The sequence below is a fragment of the Boleophthalmus pectinirostris genome, unplaced genomic scaffold (assembly GCF_026225935.1).
Source record: "Boleophthalmus pectinirostris isolate CB_2022bp ecotype Guang Dong unplaced genomic scaffold, ASM2622593v1 HiC_scaffold_12, whole genome shotgun sequence".
NCBI classification, from domain to species: Eukaryota; Metazoa; Chordata; class Actinopteri; order Gobiiformes; family Gobiidae; genus Boleophthalmus; species Boleophthalmus pectinirostris.
Window position 1 is genome coordinate 26,101,159 of NW_026571018.1, and position 25,075 is coordinate 26,126,233.

Here is a 25,075-nt window from a genome sequence, read left to right on the forward strand (position 1 = left end):
TCAGCTGTAAAATAAAGGGCTTCACCTTGAGAAACGGGGTGGTAGTCCTCTCCAGAGACCGCTGACCCGTCTTTGGTGTGCACCCGGACCACCGACACTTTAGAGGTGTCTCCCAGGCGCACCACAGGGACCTGCACCGTGGCAACAGACCCCGCCTCCTTCGGCTCACTCACACTGAACTTGGTCTCAGAGAAGCGGATAATGGGCTCTAAAGGACAGAGACACATTAACAGAGGTGATGTATTTGAAAATAAAACCACTGTAAACAACTAAAAAGCATGCATTATTTTTTCACACAGTAGTGCCAAAATAAGACAATTACCAAGTGATTATGTTAATAGTTACATTACTGGATTTTGCATCTTTGTACTTTAGCTACTACCAATTTCAGATATCACCTCTAGTAGAATAAAGCATAATGTGTATGAATTATTCTGTAGAATAGAGGCCGCGCTCACACAGGGCTTTTTGAGCCATGTTGTGTCTAGGTACAATTACTGAGGGTTCTGCACAAACGAACCGAGCTTTGGTCCTGTGATGTCATCATAAAGCGCTGTTTGTTTACATCTAGCGTTGCGGCAGAGAAAGTAAACTCAGTGGCAAAAAATATCTGAAATATTGTGAGACAGATATGAGTCATGATGTAAAGCGCGTCAGGTTTTTGGAATAAACAACAGTGTGTAGCAGTGGGGGAAACAAGATATGAGAGGCTGCAAAACTTCTGACACTGTCCACAGTCTTTATAAATTATAAGATTAACACGGACCATCAGCCATCAGTTCTTTAGAGCTGATTCACTTGTTTTCTGTAAAAAGGAACATCAGCTCACATGGGCTCGCTATATGACAATCGTGTGTGTGCATGTGTGTATGTGTATATGTGGATGTGTGTGTGTTTGCGGGTGTGCACATGAGCATCTAGGTCGTGCTTTGGCCCACCTCAACTGAACTGTGCTTTAGGGGCTTTCTCTAGTGTGCTCCCACCCAGAGAAGATTACAATGTAAATGACTATAATACTATGTTCATACTGTCGGCAGTGTCCTTGATTTTAACCAGAGTCTCGTTCAGATCTCCCACAGATGCGCCAAACTGAGAGTCGCTCTTGGGACTGCCGAGGACCAGGCGTAGCTCCTCCCCCTCCTCGTACAGCGAGTCATCCACCAAGGACAGCACGCACGGCTTCTCCGCCTCCCCTGTGAACACAAGTTAGTCAAATTACTCTCACCTATGCATTGTTTTATGTGTGAATGTATTTTGTCTTAATGCATTTTTTACCTGTATCCCATTAACCAATGTAGCATAGAGGACGTTTTAGCAGTATGCAAGTTAAAGTATTGATGTATGATTTATAAACAAGGTGTTAACTATTCACTTAATCCAAATAAGTTCGAAGTAAAATTGCAGCATGTACATGTAATCTTTTCAAACAAGCATAAATAAATAGATTGCAATAGGTATACTTGTTTAATTGCTGTACGGCACAATAGCTAATCATCCAGCCCCATGCTTTAAAGCTTATAAAAGTGGTGAGGACAGCTTTCAGAAGTTCAAATCGAGCATCAAAAAGGAGAAAGAGGATTTAAGTGACTTTGAACATTGCATGGCTGAGTCTTTCAAAAACTGCTGCTGAACTACTGGGATTTTCATACTCAACCTTCTCCTGGGTTTACAAAGAATGCTCCAAATTATGCTTGTAGTTACCAAAACGGCATGGCTCCTACATGAGAATTACAGTTCATGGAGTTTTAGATGACATCACAAAACATGTAGACCTATATCCTTTAATTATGGTGGGTGGTAGATAAAATAATATTGTTAAATGGACATATTTTACATAGTGCTTTTCCACCTTCAAGGCACTCAAAAGCTCTACCAACTGAGGTACTGTCACCCAAGTGCCATTTTTGGTTTGGTATACTGAGATTATGGACTAATCGCTTATATAAAGATCAGATTGACTTTGATTTTTTAGTTTAGAAGATTCTTGTGAAAATACAACAAAACTGATACAAAGCTGTCTGCAGAAGATAAAAACACCTAATAATACCTTGCTTTAAAAGCTGCCAGGAACTATCTTTCAATCAGTGCAATATAACAGAAATCAGCTACTTCATTATAATTTCATTTATATATTCTTCACTTAATCAGCTCCTTCAGAGATTTGGGAGGTTGTTTGCGTACATACAGAGTGACAGCACAGCAGGCAATTTGCTACTTTGTCAAACTGTGGATATGGCAAAAAAGGTGACAATTCTCAGGAGAGCAGTTCCTTTAATTAAACCAGTGTCAAGTTTCAAGATGCTGGAGGAACAGAAGAAGTGTTTGTGTGAGATTACCTGGGAGGAAGGTGATAATAGATGCGTCCGTGTTGGGGAGCTCTTCAAAGTCCGATCCGACCTGAGCTGAGCCCTGTCTGGTGTAGCAGCGGACAGTGGACTTGTGCCGAATGTCTCCACTTCGGTAAACCATCGCCGAAATCTGACCATCGCTCTCCTCCCCAGAGTATAGCACCTCACGAAACTGCACCTTTGGCACTGAGCAGGAAATATGAGTGTTGAAGAAGTGTCAGTGTTGCAACAGATCGACTTTTCTATTGACTTAATCTGTAAAAATGAAAGATGGGTTTTGAAAGTATAATGGTGCTACATAACACTAATTAATTTGAATGTTTTTTCTCATCATTATTGTTTCTTTACTTTCTTATTTTTTTTCTATCTTGGGGAGTCACCAAAATGAATGATCTGCTTCTGAGTACATAAAGATTTTCAGAATGATTCAGAATAGATTTTATACCAGATATGCCCTAACTGAGACAACACCTGGTACTGAGATCCTCTTCTCTTGTGGTGTGTGTGTAGTCTGTGTTTTTTCCACACATGTAAATCTGCTGTGACCTATCACATGTGATAGGTGAACTGCTTTCAAGCACCGCCCCTGATTGGTGCAGGCTTCCTGCTGCTCTCGTCTTTGATTGGTGCAAGCCAACCCTGTATTTAAGGACCCCTGCCATTCTGGGGTGCAAGCCTTTTGTTTGTCTAATGTTGTGTGTTTGAGACACTAGTTTATTTTAGTTCAGTTTTTGTGTCTCTTGTTATTTTGTCACTTGATTCTGTTTGTAGCTTTATGTGACTCGTGTTTATTTTCGTTTTCAGTAGGCCTACGTGATGCCAAAACTTGTATCTGTTAAACCTGTTATTTTGTTTTCTTAGTTTAGGTTATTTTCTTTATACATTTGTGTACATATTTTAAATATTTTTTAAGATTACTTTTTACAATCCTGTACATTAAATTAGTACTTTATTTTACCATTTTTCCATCTTGGTTTTCGTTACCTCTCTGACCCTAACAGAGCTGGGCCGTAACACCACACCTCTGGTACCAGTGCAAAAATTAAACCTTCGTAAGCCTCATGAAAATGTTAATATAAAAATACTGCAATGCTGCTACAGAATCAAGTATAAAAAGTATCAGGAAAGTACACAAATTTCCTCACAGTCAGACACAGAGTCATTGATGAACACAGTGGCTTTGGCGGGCTCCCCCAGCACCCCGTTCACAGGCATCCGCAGCACCAGGTCAAACCTCTCCGGCCCCTCTAGCTCAGGCTGGCCCAGGTCATCCAGGATGGTCACTCTGAAGGTCTGCATGCTCACGCCGGGGGCAAAGTCCAGGTTACGGCTGATGCCCACGTAGTCCACTCCAGCTGCAAGTTTAAACAGTTCAGTGTAAATTAAGACATAATATGACAATGCAGGCCATGATGTAGACATTGAAACTACTTTTCTGGTGGATGGTCTGCCACCTGCTTGGAGATACTACTGATTTGTCTGTAATGTCTGTATGACATAAAAAAATCACTGTGTTGTAAAGAGCTCTATAAATACTGTAAATACTGATTGATTGAGATGGGTTGATAAAACGAAGCAGGTGACACCACCAAGCCAAGTTACACATCAGATCTGTGAAGAGGTAAACCCGCTTAACTAAAAATTTATGTTTTTCCAAGGTATTTTTGAGCCATAAAAATGTATTTGAATATAAGAGATTTACTTTTTGATGTTTCAATAAACAGCTTACCCTCAGCAGAGACAGGCTCAGATTTGCGGGAGCGGACAGTGACTGTCCCAATTTTGGACAGGTCTGTTCCAGTCCTCCACACTTTGACCTCCACGTGTCCAGCACTCTCATCCACACGGTACTCCACCTCCCCGAAGTAAAACACAGGAGCTGCAAAAGCAAATAGAAACAGAAGAAGATAATAAAAACTCTGAAGTCTATAAGAACAAAATGTGAGAAGGAATAAATACTGCATAAGAATAATATTATACAAGTTTTAAAATAACAAACTATTTAAATCTTACGTAAACACCAACATACCTGTATAATTTTATGAGGACAAAAATATATTTTCAGTTATACAAAGTCTTAACATTAAAATTAGAAAACTGAATTACTTAACGGTCAAATGAAATATTCGGTCAATATAAAGCACAGGAATACAACAGAAGACATTGCTCTGTTTGACAGTAATTATGTGCAACACTCAAATAGGTTATCAAAATTAATAGGCAGACCCTACACTTCTATACTAAAATGAGTAGTCTAAAATAGAAATTTGAGCAGGTAAAATATTAAAATGAGTTTGTGTTAGAAATGTCATTATATTATATTGTATACATTTGTGACTACGGAGATGGCAAGGATAGTACATCAATATATCTTTTTTTTGTATTGTTGTATTGTATTCTATTGTATTGAGTTATATTGTTGTATTGTTGTCTTTCATTGTCAACTCCGTGTTGGGTATCAGGCCTAGTATTGAAATAGCCTCTGTAGCTTGAAAATATAGCAAAAATATATAACAAGCATATATATGTATATAACATAAAAACAGAGACTTTGATAGTACTTTCTGAAAACAAATGATGACTGATATACAAGCATGTTACTGGCTGCCTTGTAAGTAAACAGGCAGTGACCTTGCTCCTGTCTATCCCTGCTGTCAAAGCACTGCCAATCACTTATGTTGGCGCTAAACCTCCATTAGAAACTCCAACAATACACCAACCATCTTCCTCTTCCTCAAACTCCCTGTCTGCGTGTCCTTATGTGCACCTGAACTTGGACATCTCTCATTTGTTCGAGCAGCTGCCACACACACAGAGGTCGACCCTGAGACAGTCCATTAGTCTGAATTAAACCAGGGAGGAGGTGACCTTTGACCTCTCTACTGCCCCCTTCTGGCCCCTGTCCCTCCTTCATTGTTATCATTCTTCAGGACAGGAACTGCTCTAAGTACTTTGGAAAGCAGAGCAAAACAAAGCGTGGATTTCAGCCTATATATCCTATGTGTGTGCGCGTGTGTGTGTTTGTGCGTGCGTGTGTATGTGTGTGTGTGTGCGTGCGTGTGTGTATAGTGAGAGAAAGCGGCCCCATAGACGGCTCAAAGGCTTGTTTGAACTGGCATTGTTTCCTGAGGCAGCAAAGAGAAAGCAGGCCAATGTGGATTTGACAACTTCATACTCTCTCTCCACCGAGCCCAAACAACTGACAAAAATAAAAGTCATTCTGCGACTGTTTTAAGCTCTTTGTATAAAGTGAGACATATAATACAGAAATAGCGCATTTATTTTAGTGATGGAATAAAAGGACAAATAAATCTTAATTATATAATATTTGAGGCAGCTATGGAGTTTGAGTATTTGAACAAATTATAGGGTTATTCTTTGTTTTTTGTTTTTTTATTGCCAAAATTTTCCAAATATTCAGTAATCAACATTTGAGTAGGGTTGTCAGAAACACACCCAGACATTAATCAAAACTAAAACTAGTATTGAAACTCGATACTCATTTGAGTAGGTGTCAGTATTGAAAATAATAAATAATCTTTTCCTGATTAGTTTTAGAACGGTCTATATTATATTAGAACCAGACAGCACACCATGGTAATATAACATAAACTACAATTATCTTGACAATTACATTCTATTGAGAAACTGAATATAATATTGAGTATTAAGAGTTATTATTTTCATTTTTCCTATTGTGACAACACTACTTCAAATCTCAATCATTATTATCTTTTTACCTTGAAAAAAAGACTAACAATTACTGTACCTAGCTCCTTAAAATAACAAGTGGTTTGTTTTTAGTGGATTAAGAAATAAGAGGATTATTGTGTCTCACTTGAAATATTAATCAAATCAAATCAAATTCTGTGCATATTTTGAATAGTTTATTCTACTTGTGTATCATTTCAATAACATAACAGATCTTTAAATACACTGATGCAATATTTTACTTATGCGTAACAGACCGTTGCAGTCTTAGTGATGCTTGTGACATGTGCCAGTTCCAAACTAGGAATATTGCAGATATATATATAAAAAAAATCTATCAATATGCAAATCACTGCACACTAGGCCGTAGACAGCCTGAAGGAAAGACAGATCACCGAAGTTGTGTTTTGACTTGATTGATTGACACCCAAAGCTGTTGAGTAAATCTGACACATCCAGATCCGCCTGTGCCCTCCTCTCCCTGTCTCCGACCTGTTACTGTTCTACTCCCCCTCGCTTAGCTTTAGCCTCACGTAGAACATGTAAAGAAAGACTGTGATGCAAATGTGATATTAACTCTCAAGTATAACAATTGTGTAGGAGGAAAAACATAGGCACGTCTGACCAATCCCCTCCTAACACTGTGTGGGCTGCTCTGTATTGTTCAGTAGTGATTGTTATTGAGTGTACATGTTTATTATCTTAATGTATGTCTTTAAAGGTAACATGAATACAGCAAGTACAGTACATGATGTAAAGTGCAATGGAGGTGAAATAAGTTTCTAATGTTTCTGTTTAGTAAAACCCAGTCACTGCGAGCTGCAATACGAAGGTAAGTAGTAAAATACATATTTGTTTTATGAAAAGCAAAAACCTTGTATCCTCTATCAAGTCACTGGTCCTATCTCACAATGAGTGTGTCATATACAGTATCTATAGCCTCAAAGCATTCTGCTACCACTGCTTTTATTACTGCAGTTGTTGCATAAAATACTGTTACTAACTCTTTTCTTACTGCCTAATGAAAATACCAGGTATAACTGTATTTAATGTTTCCACTATAGAAGCAAAGTCTGTCGGTGTTACAGTATGAAGTACCATTAGAATAACAAAAAGATTATACTATATCACAATAAGATTTTTTATTGCCCACCATACTGTTTAAATACTACTACTTAAAGCACCGTCACAACTACCACTACCACTCTGTGGGATTTTGCAATTATAATCTTTTTTTGCTCATCATCTTATAAATTCCTAAAACTTTCAATTAAAACAAGCTTTACAAATAAAAGTGCTTGCTCCTTCAAAACTATGTAGTTACAATACCCCACTGTCTCTGACCCATTATTTCAAACTCAAACAGGAAACCAGCACCACCCTGCATGTCAGCACCTGTCCTGGCTACATCTTTGAGTGCATCCTCCTTTCTACCTCCGGGGGCAGCGCATATTCACCACTTAGCTTTAGCACTTAGCAGCATGTGAGGGCTGTTAAGGTGCGAAGCCAAATCGTGATAATTACTGAATGTGCGTGTTTGTGTGAGTAGCGAGCAGCCATTTGTGTTTCAGTGTGTGGTTAAATACAGTTTACAGACCATTCTCAGCTGTCCTCCAAGCACGGCTGGAGAAGGATGTGACTAACAAGACCTAAGTGATGCTCCCTTCTGCAGCTTTTATCCTCCGCACAGTAATTTCAGACCAAGCATTTCTCTACTCCTGTTATAGGCGAAGGTGCTTATTTAACTTGAGTGGAAAAACATTAAACGTCACATGGTGCTTTGGATGAAACACGGAAGGCTGCAGGTTGGAATGTGTAAAGAGGGATGTAAAAGCTTGTTTGCTCATGTAGCCATTAAGCTGTGGTGGAACATAATGAAGAAGTACTGTACTTAAGTATACATTTTAGGTATCTGTACTTTTACTTTTACTTCACTATATTTGAGAGAAGATATCTGTACTTTCTACTCCACTACATTTTTGAACTGGACTGAAAAGTAAAAAATATTTAACTGAGCAAAACTGAATACTTCTTCCACCACTGCTATTAAGGAACCATATGTATATACTAAGACTGTCACGAAATATGATACCTAAATACTAATTGATCATAACTGATTGATTGAAAATCAATACTCACTGAAAAATAACATACATAAAAATTGCATATTTCAATCATCAAAGCATATTATAAACTAGAAAGCAAATATGAATGATTTTATGGGCAAATTTGCATGAACAGTCTGATAACTGGAGTTAGATAATGATGTTTTCCAAAAAAAAGTTTTTTTTCCTGACTGACAGTGCTGTTTACATATAACTTGACATGTTTCAGATGCTTAGTTTCTGCATCCTTCTTCGAAAGGGTCACGAGATGTTACAGTGATGTGTCTTGTGGCTGATTTACACAGATTTTGGTTCCATTCTCCTCCCTGCAGATGGTGCTATTAGGGAAATAGCGCCATCTGCAGTCCGTCTTTTCCAGGACAGCATCCCAGGTCCTTGAAAGTTGATAGGCCCCTTTGTCCCTGTTTACTGTCCTGTGGGCTCGTGTCTGGGTTTCAATAGCCTCCTTAATCCAAGGTTTGTGTTTATGGACCTCCATCTCAATAGCACACAAACGTTGGATTAAAGAAGTTATTGAGATACGGAAATGAGCATGCACAAGACATCTGAAACATGTCACTGTATGTGTAAACAACACACTGATCTTTTTTTTTTGGAAATGATCAGTGGTGGCTAGTCAACAGAGGGTGCAAGTGCCCTGCACTCTCTAACTTGACCTAGATTTAAAACATTAGAAAGTCGTTATTTTGTATTACGCTAGATGTTTTTTTGTTTAAAACTTGAATGTATATCTGCAGACATATTTTTATCATGTTAAATGTGCTCTATCACTTTATTTAATTCATCTGTTTGCACATTGAGTTCACTGGGCCAGAACGAACTCAATGGAGTTGATAGAGATCGACGTTTTGAGAAAATTTGACTTCAGTATGTTGCTTCTGCCCAATACTTTATATTGCAGCCCTGACGTACGTCTTGGAGGGCGCAGTTTGGGGCATATTCAAATCAAGTGATTCATAAATGTTTATCACAAACCTGACTTATTGTGATTGTGGTTAGCTCTCTCCCACCCAGCCCCAACTCTCCACTGACTGCATGTTACTGCTACAGGCTAAAGAATGGATAACAACAGAGCTGTGTGCTATAGGAATTATGGCTCATTCAACTTCAAGTCAAAATGCATTTGAGGAACATGTTTTAGGGAATAATATGTCTTCTCTTCAGCGGGACCCTTGTGCCAAGCAAGAAAAGAAGCATTAAGCTGGAATGAGTGCATTGGCTACGATGAAATCCTATGGCTCTTATTTTGATTCACACACTGGCTAGCGACGGCTAACTACTTTTGCCTAAACCTCCACACAGGAGACCGTGAGAGAGAGACACTGCTCATGAGACCCAAAGCAGTGGAATCACAGACCCGCTGCCAGGTCCCAGGGCACTCGCTGCCACCGCCGAGACCCAGGGCACTTGCTGCCGCCGCCGGGACTCAAGGTGATCAAGAATTCTGTATTCTAGAGTTATTCTTGGAACAGACAAACAAACGTGGAACAAACCAAAAGGAGGAGACACAGACAGACTTTGCATTAATAGATAGATACTACATAGCCGATATATAATACTTATATTTATCATTTTGGCCTAGGCGCCATTCAAAAAAATTATACCACAAGCCGCCACTGGAAATGATATTGGAAGACCAAGTGAACATCTTGAAAGAGATAATGATGTTATTTAAGTGTTTGGCGTAACTTTTCAGGTGGAGAGTCCATCACCCACTTGTTTCTATGGATATGTCATTGCTCTGCCTGGACTGTTCCACAATACAACATTAAACATTAAGTACGACAACAAACAACTCAACCTAGAAAAACAGGCATTCTGATAGTCCACAGATTTGATCTATAACTGGATCTAGTTTGGTCTCTATGAAGACAGAAAGGTTTAATACCATACTTCAAATACTGCAATACAGTATTTTACATTTTTATCTTTGCTACATTATTTGATACAAGATTATTCATATAAGGCAATGCTGTTTATATGGATTTTAATAATTTGACAACTCCAGACATCAGATAATGATAAGATTTTCAGCATGCATGTGAAGTAGCCATTTGTCAATCTTATGACAAGTTGGTGGTTATTCAAAGCCTTGTCTTAACCCTAGAGTCGGTAGTTCCTCGACTGTGCTTAGAGGATGAAATGGTAGTGATTAATTGTGTCTATGTGTATTTTGATTGGATGTGGTGGATATTTTTAATTATTGAACTAGAAAGTACATCACAAACTGCATTTAATTTCCTTGCAATGATTTGCTACAATAATAGATTAATTTATTGTAATATATTCAATTAAGTTATTACACATATTTCTATCGCTAAACACCTATAATTGGATATACATACATGAATCCATACTAATGATGCCTTGGGTGATTATGCTATATCACATATTATGCATCTATTTCACAGTGAATTATAAGAGATTAACACATACACTATAAAGTATGTCAAATTGGGGCAAGCTTCAAATGACTTATTTAGCAATAGTAAATATTCATATCAAACAGTGCATACAGTATAGACAGTGTATAGGATAAAAACATCAGCCCACATAAAAGTCATATAATTCATTATATTCATGTACTGTAGATTTATGATGCTTTGGGAATAAGCTTTAAATCATGGGGGTTTCACATTAGCATTTCTGCATTTTAAGAGGAACAGTATTTGACCATGTGCGTTACACTATATATACAGGGATGGAGCATGTGTCCTGTGTCCTTGGTACAGGGACAAGGAGATGTCAGTCGGAGTGCAGCCAAGCAGAGCACAACTCCCAGGCAGACAGACTACTATACAGTGTAATCTGATAAAGTACTAAATCTAGAGCTGACACCCCTGGGCCTTTTTCTGCTAAAGTGAGAGGAGAGGAGGAGGAGATGGAGGAGAGCAAGTGGTGAACTTGACTTTGACCCCGGGGGAGGGGAAAACAGGACCAGAGAGGACTAATAGTCACTCCTGAACTCCTCAAGTGCACTTTACTTTGATGTCAAATTTAAAAGTCCATCTATGAGTTTGGGTAAACAGTTTGTGGTTACTTTTATTGGTCATTTTCCTCTGGATGTCAGGGCCAAAAGTGGACTGCTCTTTGTGACTGGAGTGTGTGTATCCTCCTAGTGGCTGAGTACAGTATTTTCTGATGCTTTCAATTTTGGTTATAAAACACCAAGGCCGATACAAGATGAGAGGTGAGATAGAGGCATTTAATTCATTTTAAGATAAGATAAGATGAAAAAAACAATGTATTTATGGGCACAAAATATAAAAATGAATTGACTGGGTAGTAGTAAGTTGTTGATAAGAATATGAAATATTAAGCTGGAGAGACGTAAGCTTTCTATATTAAAAGGGCTTGTAAACAGTTTTGAACCATGAGTTTCATAATGAATTGTTATCCCCACCCACTTAGTCCTTTCTCTCACTCTCGTGTAGAACAATGACAGAAACAAACGTCTGGGATAGTCATAGGGAGCTGTAGCCACATATTTCTCATCTTTACTGGATAAAATGGCCTTGTAAAAGTCAATATTGTTCAGCCTATTTTTTAAGTTTCTTAAATCTCATATCTCTCAAAGCTGCATTTACCTTATGCTGTGTTAAGTAAAAGGCGGTTTCCTGAAACTGAAGGCACAGGCCCTTTAACCACTACATTTGAACAAATAAGGGTATAGTGGTAGGATTTTTTTTAATATATAAAACTTGTTATCACAATGAAAGTGAACACAAACCAGTCAGTGAACTTGAACCCGTGCCAATTTCAGAATAAGAATTGCACTTGTTTTAGTAATTTTTTAGCACCGTTCTTTCCCACACCAATAGCACACCGGAATAGCACTATTCTCTGCCACACCAATAGGCTGCACTTGACTCTTACCTTGAGGTGGAGTGCATATAGCCCTTCTTGGACATTTCCAACGCACTTAACTTTGATGTTTGATTTGATGTTTGATTTGCGCCCCATCTTTGCGTTTGCCTTCACAGTAGTAAACAGTTTGTGGCTACTGTTTTGAAGACCATTTATCAAGAGTGAGTCAGGGTCGAGAGCAGACTGCAGTGTGGCTGTCTGCTGCAGGTATTAGAGCTGTTTCTGACTCCTTGCTCTCCTCCGGGAGGCTAAAAATGACACATCATCTCTCTGGAGTTCCACAAACACATTTCCATCCCTTTGAACTGCACACCACGACTCAAGTCTTCTGACAATTTACTAACTATCTGACAGCATGTCAGGAGGCTTGTTAAGTAGCCCCACGATGACACAATGTGCTTTTCCTATTTGACGCGGCATTATTGTTTTGTAACCCTAAGTGAGTCCTCCTTAGTAAGTTGTCATATTATTATTTGTCAGACTGTCATCTCTAAAGTCAAAGCCCGATCTTTTCTAATGGGGGTGACAATTAGATAGAAGATCAAGAGAAAAGGGGATTTTACTGGACTGGCAAGGAGCTTCCTTTCTCTTTGAGGTACAGATTTAACTTGCAGACACATACGCTATGCAAGAAAATTCAACTGCATTTTGGAAGAGGGAAATCGATCACACTCAAGTAATGTCTCTGCACGATGAAAGCAATCATTAACTTTCAGCATTATGTTTATCATTTGCCAATTGATGGTCAGAAAACAGCATTCAAACATGAACCAAAGTGAATAGCAAGCTTATAGCTTTTCGTTTTTTATAAATGAGAATGAACGGTTCTCCTGACCGCTGCAATCACACTTTGCTTATAAACTATGTATCTCACTTTCTTCATATTAGAATCTGTGATGTTTAGGGTTTAGTTGGCGCATAGAAAAAGACAGAATTGCTATAGATATAAAATAGTAAATAAATGGTAACTGGTCACATTAATATAATGCTATTCTGCCTTGAAGTCACTCAACATTCATACACCAGCACACATAGACATTGAGAGCAAAGGGGTTAAGTGTCTTTCCCAACAACAGTATTCATCTGCAGGAGCTGGAATTGCACTGCCAACCTGTGGGCCAGTGGATGTGACTGCTCTACCAACAATGGTTATGCATGGAGCGGAATTTGAACTTTCACCCTTTGGATCAGAGGACGCCTCAAGAGTTTAACGAGAGTGTCTTATACCTAGTATTGGATGGACAGCTCAATTTTAGATGTGTGTTTTAATGCACGGTAAAAAATCTGACCCCTGTCTGATTTCTGGGGTTATCAGATTATCTATAAAACAGTTACATCTAATGTGAGTAATCAGACTTCTTACTGACTGTTCACACCTGCGCAAGTTTTACAAGGAAAATGTAAGAAAAGAGGTGTGGTTTGTATTGCGAGTGGCAAGGATGGATGAGATTAGAAACAAGTACATCACAGTGACAAATCTATGTGTCGGAGATAAGGTCAAAATTATACACAGGGGGCTGAATCAGTGGGATGAGTTGGGTTCTCATAGTTTAAAATCAAAATGGAGGGCAGGTCAGAATTTCCCTTAACCACCATATTGCAGATAGACCTATTTTGTTGTGCTTTATGGTTATGGTGGTTATCTCTGTAAATATTTGTTCAATATACATGACAATATTAACACAATTTCTCTATTAGCAGAAATTAAGTTTTGGGGATTTTTTTAAGGTAAAAAGTGGTGGAGTTATTCAATCACAAAGCCAGATGAAAAAGCTTAAAGCCACAAGGCAATTTTGTGGACCGAATAATAATCTGGTTCAATGTGAATTTTCCATTTGAGACCTTGTCACACCAAAATTCTAAATCTGAAACGACGTGAACACAATCTATTAATTTCAGCTTCCTGTTCATAGATATTTTTGAGAACTCAACCATTCAAATGATAAAAAAATGTTAATTGCTAATGTAACTGTGCTAGATTTTTTTCTCTCTCAAACCAATGAAAGACTATAGTTTGCAGTGGGAAGACCAAAAAGAGGGTTTAAGGTAATAGTAAAAGAATGGATTAACATATAGAGGAGAATTTAGATTTCCTGTTTCTTTTAACCAGGTTTTAATGCCTGTGTCTTTGTCTTAGGCTACATTTATATGATGACGGTCTGAAACAGAAGATCCAAAAGTGGCGTCGTGTCTTCACTTTTTATTCCGTGATTAGACAAGCTTTTTCGGGAGGAAATCTGTGTGCATAAGGTGACGCAAAAGTGTGTGGAATTCGATTGAGTATGCTTGTACTTAAAGCAACAAGGACATCTTTGGACATACGGAAGTTTTCACGCCACACATTTTCATCAGCTACTCCTTCTACAAAATTGTCCCACCATCACCTGATTCTCCCAGGTCTCGTCCATAGCCGTCTGGCTCGCCTGCAACAAACTGGTATATCCAGAATTCTAGGTGATTGCAGATCCTTCTCTATTCACTAATAGTATCTCTGCATATTCTGTACATTTGTTGGGAACCTCCTGCTAGTTTATTAGAGCTGCCAGAGCAGTTTGAAGGTCCAACACATGGAAATGATCTGACATGTTTGTTTCTGTGTACTGTATGTATGTGATGTACATGTGTACACGATGTGAACGGATCTGACCAGAGTTTTGCGTCTTGGACAGTGTAGATGGAGCATATTCAACTTTTCCACTCTGGAGGGTGATTTCAGATTTTTGTATTTTTAATCCCCAAAAACGCCATCACCGTCTAAACAAAAGGCACTTCTGATAAAATATTTTGTTGTTTTTACCTACAAGCGTTCTCATGTAAACAGGCCTTTATTGTTTCTCTGTTTGAATGTTGCACTGTGTAACCTTTCAGATGGAGGGTACGTGACCAGCGTTTCTCCATGGACATGTTGCCTAGAATGTTCCACAGTATGACATTACACTTACTTATCGCTACGAAGACAGCAGGTGATGCCATAGAACCAAGTTACATGTCAGATCTGTGACGAGGCTAGCCCACGCACAGTAAGAATGCAAGTTTTTAAGTCAATAAAAACCCATCTTATTGAGTAAATGCAAGATGAATCTGTTTAATGCCATACCAGAACATTCTAGAAAACGCAGCACCTGAAAAGTTACACAGTGCACCTTTAATATCTGCTTTGACTGTGATTGTGTCACTTTATCCAGTTGTTAAGAGCTTCATAAAAAAGTTAGTTGGTATGGTGTGGACAGCAGGTCTAGGAGAAGCTTAATGGCTATACCGAAGTTAGTCTGTGAGAGAAAAAAATTCCAATGATGGGGCCAAGTTGATGCAGACGATTCACAGAGGGACCACCTAAAAGGACAGGACGACGTTTGCAGCAGAAACCTTATAAGCAGAGAGGACATTTAATTTCGCCTCTACACTAAATCAATTGGGTATAGTGAGTCCTCCCTCTCCCTGCGGCTGTCATGTCCCCGACTGATATCTCTACATATTCCTTTAATCGAGTTTGCGATCTTGTCCATACGCGGTTTAGACTGGCCGCATGATACACTATAGTCCCCACTGGGCCTTATGTATGATCTTCTGTATAATTAGACAGAGTAAAAGTGTTTAGACCTGAGTATGTGCCAAAAAAGGGTACTAGGTGTCACGCTGTTTCAACTCTCATCTCGATCACTCAACACGCGGTAAGCACGACTCATTAAGACAACACCGGGGATGGAACTGGAATCAAGGCCCGCTTTAAATACTCTTTACAGCATTAGAGCCGAGGATTAAGAATAAATGTGCTATAAATGCCAATCAATGCTCAACAAATGACCTGCTTTTTTCATGAGGCTTCATTAGTGGTTTCTTACATGGTTTGGGCACACACATGAGGCAAGTAGGTTATACGCTGGATGATCTTAGTTGGGATGTACAGGCAATTAAGGTATGAAAAGGAGGTAGATTTTTGTTAAGGAAGAAATTAATGAAGTGGTGTAGTGGATCTGAAATGTTTGATCAATACGTTGCCAGTATTCATGGGTTGCAGAGAGATGAAAAATTGGGGTCAATGCCACAGCTTTTAACGATTTAAAAAATTATACAACTTTTGAATGGTTCTCAAAATTGCGGTAATAACAGCAGACTGAAATACATGAATAGACGGTTGTGAATTTACCCCCAAAGTTTAAGTTTCATCATCATTGAGGCAAAGTCTACATAAGCATATTAAAAACCCACATATTATATTTCTATATCTGAAATGTCAAAAGGATTCTAAAGTAAAATATCACTGCCGACAGTTCCTTCATCCATCAGTTATTAATGTCATTAAGATTAGTTAAATGTCAACAGATAACATGAAAACAAGTCATATATTTGGGGATGTTTACCTCCAACAGTTTTTCATGTTTTATAAGTGGAGTTACTTTAGCACAAATTATTTAGAATACGTACTAAAGATCACACAATAAATAGGCGAGTTTTGTATGAAAAAGCTTAACTTGACCTGTTGGTTTGTGGTCCTTTGGTCGTTTTAGTTGATTCATCAGTCAGTTATTATTAGGATATATAAAGATTTATATGCACATCGGCAGAAGAGAGAAAGCATGGTATGCAGCATGGGCTAGACTGAGGTAGAGTTACTGGACAGTTAAATCTGCTTTTTCACTTGTGAAGATGTTTAGTAGTGCTTCTCTGAAACAGTGTTTTTGGTGCTATATGTTATATAATTATTTTTCCACACCTCACCAAATTTTAGTCCATTAATCGATACACAATACAATTTATCTGACCAAGAATATCAACTACAGCCCTACTGATTTATTGTAACTTATTTAAGTGTTTTAAGTCCTTTACCGTCATCTGCGTCCTCCACAATGGTGACTTTGGTGGTGGAGTAGTGCGTGCCCAGTCTGCCCCCTACAGGCAGGGACAAGGTGAGGTTGAAGCTCTCGTCTTCCTCATAAAGAGAGTCATCAATGACCACCACACGGCAGTGCTTCTCTCTCTCGCCCTTATCAAAGCGCACCATGCTGCTGTGCTCCTCAGGCCGGGAGATGTAGTCTGAGTACGACAGCACTGTGGTCGGGACAGTCCCAGTGGCAGAACCTAAGGAAAAGAGAGAAGATATTTAGAAATCTTAGAAAGAAAGTTTTTGGAAGTTCTATCAACTGACCACTGCAACAGATTTTTTCTTATAGACAAGGTGTTCTGACTCTCTAAATATTTGTATTTATTTAAACTCATTTATTTATTTACTTATTTTCCAGGAAAGAGATTGCAATCTTTTTTTTTCAGGGGAGTCATGACCCTCAGGGGAGCCTTTAGTATTTGCTTTTAGTGGTTAAGGAAACCTATGCAGATACAGGGAGCACATGCAAACTTGTTTAGAGTAGGGTTCAGGTAGGGTTCAGTTTGCCTTGTCTTTTCTTCATGAAGCCCTTCATTAAAAGTGACATTAATTTGTTTTTCATTAAAATTGAATCAAGATTGATCAGTATGACAGAGAACACCAGAACTCAGGCTAACTCAGACAAGATAAATAAAACTAATGTTCCAATTATAAGTAAGCTCTAGACAACTAATATCTTTCATATTCAGTGAGTGAGTTCATTTAAACATTAAAAAAAAACCTCAAAACTGTCTCAAAACGGACAGTGGATGATAAGGTGCACTTTTATTGAATACATCCAAATTCAAGCCACCATGCACCATTATGTCTTTTTGTGACCTTTAAAAGTAGAGTGACTTTCAGGTGGAACTGTATTTCATTTAATGTCAGAACATAGTGTGAAGTCACATCCCCTACTGCGCCTCGAAAAACATTAACCTGCTCTGTCCTCTGTTGTCATTTAACCTTAATCAGAGGAGAGCCTTCATTTGGTTAATCTGTACTCTATAAAATATGATTTGGTCAAAATGTGAGACAGGACATGGCCGCTGCACACAAAACGAATGATTTTGCTAAACTAGTGGGAGGTGTATAGAATAGGGCTGCACAATATTGGAAAAGATTGAGATGTGCGATATGACTGTTAATGGGCTTATATTATGCTATTTCTATCTTCTATTATCTATATTATAAAGTTGTTTTCTCATCGCAAACATGTCTCTAGTTCTCTCAAACAGAAAACACTTTGTTCCACCTTGTAATGTCATGTGGTAATCCAGGAAGTGCTTCAATGTTTATACTCCATACATCTTCGCTAGAATCATTTGGATCATTTCAATCCTGGAATTGTCAATCTCTACTGAGAAAAGTGTAAAAGGAGCCGTTCATTTGAAAACTACCACTTCATGACATCACAAGATGAAACAGAGCATTTTGAGCTTTGGAGATTCATGCAGACCGAAAATAAAGGATTAGGAAAGTGTGTGAATGAAACAAAACACAACTCCAGGTATGTTTTTGATGAGGTAGTAACATTATAACAGAATTAAAATTCACAACTGTAACTACCTCGTTAAAATCAAGACTAAACCAAAATAATACATTTTTGCACCAACTATAAGACCATTTTTGCAATTTATTGTGCAGCCCTAATACAGAAGTCTCAGCGGAGCAATTCTAGAAGAAAAATACTTGTTGTCGTGACAATAATCTTCAGTGCTTTGGATGTTCTTGGCAAAAGAATAGACAGAAATAGAAAAGTTCTGATAAGATGTGGCGCATTTGTAAACAATGGTTTGCACCTGGGGATTTTAAGTGCATCATTCGTGAAAAAAAAAAAAAAAGAAAAAAAACGAATGCATCCGACCAATTTGAATAACAATTTCAAAAGCTCTGACTGGCAGCCAAAAAAATGTGAGGGATAGCTCCACGCCAAGAGATATTACAAAAACATGTGCGCAAACTGAATTTTTCAGTTAGACCTTAAAGTATTTTCAGATGTACTTTGTAGAGGGAAGAAATTTATACTAACAATAAACGCATTAACTTTGACAGATTTTAAAGGTGCACTATGTAACTTTTTGGTTACATAGTGCTGCTTGATTCTATAGATATGTCATTGCTCTGCCTGGAATGTTCCGCAATATGACATTAAACAGTTCTACCTTACATTTATTCTATTATAGGTGGTTTATAGCTCAAAAACACCTAGAAACAGGCATTGTGACTATGAGCGGGGCCGCCTCTCCACAGATCTAACGTGTAACTTTGTCTGTTTTTGTCTCCATGAAGAACGTTTAATACCATACTGTGAAACTTTCCAGACAAAGCAATACCATTTCCACAGATAAAAGCATTTGACAGACCCTCCACCAGAAAAGTTACACAATGTGCCTTTAAAACCAGTTTTGATCCATTGCAAACATGTAAACAAGCACGTATTTGTGAGAACATTTTTTAAGTAGCTTTGGACGATCCTTATAGACAATGTAAGAGTATATAGCGAAGCTTAGTGGGTGCGATGAGGTGAGAAAGACTAGTCTGTACCCTGCTGAGTGTAGCAGACCACCATAAGCTCCTGGCTGACGTCTCCGCTGCGATGAACCGGGATGAAAAGCTCTCCAACATCCTCCTCCACTGCGTGGCTCTGCTCCGGAAAGAACACCGTCGACTCTGCCAATGAAACAGAGAGAAACAAATCAGCATATGGAAAACAGCAAAACTATACCACATAAGTACCACATTAAGGCTACTGAGGACGGTTTTGTTTTGGTGTTGCATTTGAGTTTTTAAAGGTCCCATATTGTACAAAATTGACTCTTGTGAGCTTTTACTCATGCTATAATGTTGTTAAATCCTCAAAAACATACCCAGAGATGTGTTCCGTTTCATTCACACATACATTATTGGGCTGTCTACATCTCCAAAGCTCAAATGTTATGAAAAAATACTTTTCAAGTTAACAGCTACCCTTTTTGTTCAGGAGAGATTGGCTATTCCAGGGCTGAAATGACCAAAATGATTCTAGTGAATGTGCAGTTTAAAACACAGTGGAGCACTTCCTGTATCACCAACAACACAAGGTAGAACAGAGTGTTTTCATTTTGAGATAAAAACTAAATAAACTAAATATCCAGGATTGTGTTTTAAGCATGTATGAATTAAACAAAATCCATGTTTTTGATGAGGAAACAACATTATAACATAGATCAGAAAATAGAGTAATATGGGCCCTTTTAAAAGGTATACTATGTCACTTTTTTGGTATTGGGTCCACCACCTCCTTGTCTCCATGGAGATGTTATTACTCAGTCTAGAATGTTCCACAGTATGGTATTAAACTTGTTAAACTATCTGCATGGAAACAAGCAAGTTATTTTTTTTACAAAAATAAATGTCTGACTTGTAATGAAATTAAGTAGATTGATTCTATATTTGGACAGGGATAAAATCTTACTAAAAAAACTTACATGATAGCACAGTGCATTAATAGGGGGACTATGCAGAAATGTCACAAACAGAGGTGTAACGATATTTTAGTCTCATGATGCGATATCACCAAGGTATGAACCTCACAGTACAATATTTATTGCGATATTGTGGGAAAGCTCACAATATGGCTGGGAGGCTCACGATGTTATGATATTATACATAATAACAAGACATTATAAAATGCTTTGACCAGTCATTACAACATTTACTGTCTTATTCTAGGGATGTAACAATATCCAAATCTCACAGAAGAATATAATCACAATATACATCTCAGGGTACGGTATTTCTTGTGATATGTTGAAAACGTTAATAATTAAAGATGGGACATTGTGTTGCTTTTAAAATACCTTGTCAAGATTTTGGTGTGAATTATTACTCTCATAATCCTAAGAATTCAAGTAAAAAACATATTTCTTCATGTGGTCTGCACTGAAATGAATCATGGGATATGTAGTTACTGATGTATTTAAGCAAAGAAACTTGTGATTGGATATATTGTGACAGCCCACGATATTATTGTGACACGTTTGACGATACGATATCATGATATTTCGGATATTGTTACATACCTAGTCACAAATGTCAAACTGGACTTCAATAATAAGATAAATGCTCAAAACTGATTCTGATACCACAATAAAAAAAATAGACATAGACAACAGAATGTAATTTATAACACAAAACCTTCTCATTATAATTCTGAAATGGATCCAGACCTTTCTCATATTTATGTGATTTATTATTTACTATTGATTATTATCTGGGTGTCGACTTTTTACAACACTACTAGGCGTAAGATTGAACTGGCTGAAGTGGCTGGGGGGACTGAATATGTTGGTAGCCAAAATGATAATTCAACAGAAGATGCCCAGCCCCGCAGACCTATTGAAGTTGCAGTCCTGCGGTCGGCTCATTTATATTCAAAAATAACTCCATCACATTTTTATTATTTCTTTTTTTTATGCAGGTTTGATGCAACTGTCTTCAAAGAGAGACCCCTCCGGAAGTTTTTTCAGTCAGCACTGCATGTCGCGCTGTTTCAATTACATATGCAGGTCTATCCACTACCACAGCCCACAGAGCGGATCAGCTGGGAGCCTCAGTGCATCGCGAACTAGGTCCAGCCCCGTGTAGCCCTATCTCACTTTTGACTGCGCCTCTTCTCCCTTTTCACCGCGGCAACAGAAAGATGTGATTGAGAGAGAGACTCGGGGCCAGTGAAGGCATCATCTATCAACAAGAAGAACTTAGGGGTATTAGAGAAACAATAAATGTTGGGAGCTGTTTTTCTGACGACGCACAGGGACCAATAAAAACTCTAACCGGCTACATTCAAATTTAGATCGCCCCAGAACATACAATCCTTCTTCGTCTTCTTCTCCAAAGAGTTCCACAAGTGATGTATACAGTCAAAAGTTGAGTACACAGTTTTAAAAGTAGTTTTCTTTCCATTTATTTTACAACAGCACTTTAGAATTTAAAACAGTTTTTGTAAAGTTTGTGCTATGTTATAATGTTGTTTCCTCATCAAAACATACCTGGAGTTATGTTTTGTTTCATTTATTTTTAACACACAATCCTGCATATTTAGGCTGAGTTCTACTCTCAAACAGAAAACACTTTGTGCCACCTTGTGATGTCATGTGGTGATACAGGAAGTGCTCCACTGTGTTTTTATACTCCATACACCTTCACTAGAATTATTTGGATAATTTCAGCCCTGGAATTGCCCATCTCTCCTGAACAAAAGGTAACAGGTAGCTGTAAACTTGAAAACAACCACTTCATGATATCACAAGGTGGCACAGAGCATTTTGAGTTTTGGAGATATACACAGTGTTACTCAAACGTGTGAATGAAATAACACAATTCCAGGTATGATTTTGAGGAGATAACAGTATTCTAACATGGATTAAAGCTCATACAAGCAAATGTTGTGTAAAATAGAACCTTTAAAGTAGAATTTAAAGTAATATCTTTTGTTATTTGTTCTAATTAATTCATGGATAACAAATAATGTGAACCCTTTGTTTCGTGGGATTTAGCATATTGTCGCATCTAATTGTCTAGACCAGGGGTGTCAAACTCATTTTGGTCCGGGGGCCGTATCCAACCTACTTTGATCCTAAAGGGGCCGGATCAGAAAACTCATGGTATGTATACCTTAAAAATAACAATAAGTTCAAATATTTTTACAAAATATTATAATATTATGAACAACCTGAAACTTTAAGAAAAATAAAATTTCAACACAATGTTTTCACATGAACTTGTATGTAAATAGGAGTAAGTCAGTTTTTCTTGGAAAATCCTGCACTCGGCTCCACTTTTCTCATGTTGGACATTTTTCTTATGAGGGTGTCACGGTCAACAGTCAAAACGATCGTCCTTTAAGAGCGTTTGGAAAGAGACAAGTCTTCATTTGTGCTCCTCTGGTGGGAGGGGCCACGTACAGAGACGCTGGAGACGCTGCTATGATAAACACCACAGAAAATTTACACGATTTTAATAAAAAATATAATTAAAATATTTTAGAAGAAAATCAGCCGAGGGCCAGATTATAGGTCTTGGAGGGCCGGATCTGGCCCCCGGGCCGTATGTTTGACACCTGTGGTCTAGAGAGTTTAAGAAAGTACTTGTATGTTATTAGTTTGCATGTCAGTTATATTCACAATAATATTTAGTTATGCTAACTTAAAAGTTTTCTCTATTGTTGTGTTTGTGTTGTGTTTGTCTATAGTTGTGTCATTGTTAAGTATATATCACCATTCTTCCTTCTTTAAGCACTAAAAGGTTCCATACTATATGATTGAGTGGGCAAATGTTGAGTTCAAAGACTTTTTTGACAAACTAGTCCAGCCCCAGAGTGTGACAAATGAGGGAAAAATATATAGAAGAGGATGATTCGACAGCGTAAAGAAGGGGATTGGGGCACCTGAGATGACTTTTCACCAATGGAGCCATCAACATAAGACAATCTTACGCCTGGCGGGGGGTCAGCGCTGCACCACACTCTAGCCTTAATTGTTGTCTCCGTGGCTCAATCTTTGCCTCTCGCCTGCACCCGGCTTTATGACTGCCCACAATCTGCAGCTCCCCAGGGTGCTCAAGCTGCACCCGCCCCTCACAACATTCTGCACACATCAAAACTAAAGCACTTTGAAATCTATCCAGGAACAGAAAAGAGCATTCTTTTTAGCTATCACAGTGTAGATCAGGGCTCATGACTGCAATAGCACACAGTCGTAGGGACACTTGGACAATAACTTTCAAACACACACTTTCTAAAACTGAATGAATATATAAAGTTAAAGTCATATTGAGTTAAGGTATTATTGTAAATCTGCCATCTGCATTTGACCCATCCTGTGAAACCTGTCAGAAGCAGTGGGTGACCACAGTGCAGAGCCTGGGTACCCTGCTCCTCATCTTAAGGATCTTGGTCATTAACACCAAGCTGAAGGATTAGCTTGTTGTGCATGTTTTAGGTTGATGGGGAACCCAAACACACACTGGGAATCAAACTCATGCTCTGGCACTGTGGCACACTCTCAACTTAAGACTTTGATTTAGTTTGGTAACCACTATATTTTAAATTCAATAGTGTGTGAATGTAAATAAAAAACAGATAGTATATGTTTCAGACAGGTTGGTCAAGTTCTTAAAACATTCATTGTGCTGAAAAAACAATGGCACCATCACCTGATCTCCAACAACAAGAAAACAAAATAACTAAACTCATACATTATAAATCCATTCATAAATATTACAAGTGCCCTGCCCAAGTTTGTACTTAGTGTTTTTGCTACAAAGTGTGAAAGTCAACACGCTGGCCCCAGAGAAAGCACTGGTAATTTCTCACTAAGCACATAATTTGTAATAATTACAGTCTGAAGTGGCAGACCAGTGCAAATGTGCTACACTGGAAAACTAATGTTGAAAAATTGCTACAAATGAATTGTCTCAAACTGTTTGCAACAAACACATTCAATTTCATCACAGAATTGAAAGTGTAAGGGTCCAGTTAATAGTGTTTGATTATCACAAAAATCATGTTCATTGCTTTGAATCCTGTTGCGTTCAACAGCTTTGATTAAAAACATCTACAACTGTCTACAGCAGGTGACAGTTACTTCCTGAAATTATATTTCTTTTGCAGAATGTGACAGCTCCAGTGACAGTTAGAGCAGAATCTGAAGGAAATTATTCCTCCAATCACTCTCAGCTCTCAGTGTTATAGGACTTATGACATGAGAATAGTCTTACTTATAGTTATTGACCAACTCCAACTGCAAACCAATTCTACCTACTGGACTACAGTTACAATTCAAATGAATGAAATTTTATTTAATTTCTACTTATTTCATCTTTATTTTAGCAGGCAAAACATTAAGAACAAATTATAACGTACAGTGTTGGCCTGTTCTAATAAAGAATAAATAATAAAAGCAAATATGCACACCCTTACAACTAATGGTTTTGGCTCTGATTTCCTGAGTAGCTGAGTAGGTGTTACGCGACAGCTCAGTGTTCTGCAGTTGTGTTTTGTTAGTGTTAATATACAACCACGCAACATGCTTAAACCTTAAGTTGAACACATATTTAGAGCTTATTTTGTTGGATGGAAAAAAGCTATTCTATTTGTTTTGACAATCTTCAGGTAAATG

At 38.1% G+C, this 25,075-nt stretch overlaps 1 protein-coding gene across 1 annotated transcript in view; it reads right to left on the minus strand.

The window, feature by feature from the left end:
* The window catches only part of frem2a (FRAS1 related extracellular matrix 2a), a 114,227-nt gene that overhangs the window by 20,640 nt on the left and 68,512 nt on the right, over nucleotides 1-25,075 (minus strand). Inside the window, 7 exon segments of the mRNA XM_020923059.2 lie at nucleotides 26-208; nucleotides 1,029-1,193; nucleotides 2,337-2,534; nucleotides 3,494-3,703; nucleotides 4,078-4,227; nucleotides 16,880-17,131; nucleotides 19,461-19,586. Coding sequence (XP_020778718.2) covers nucleotides 26-208; nucleotides 1,029-1,193; nucleotides 2,337-2,534; nucleotides 3,494-3,703; nucleotides 4,078-4,227; nucleotides 16,880-17,131; nucleotides 19,461-19,586 — 1,284 coding nt within the window.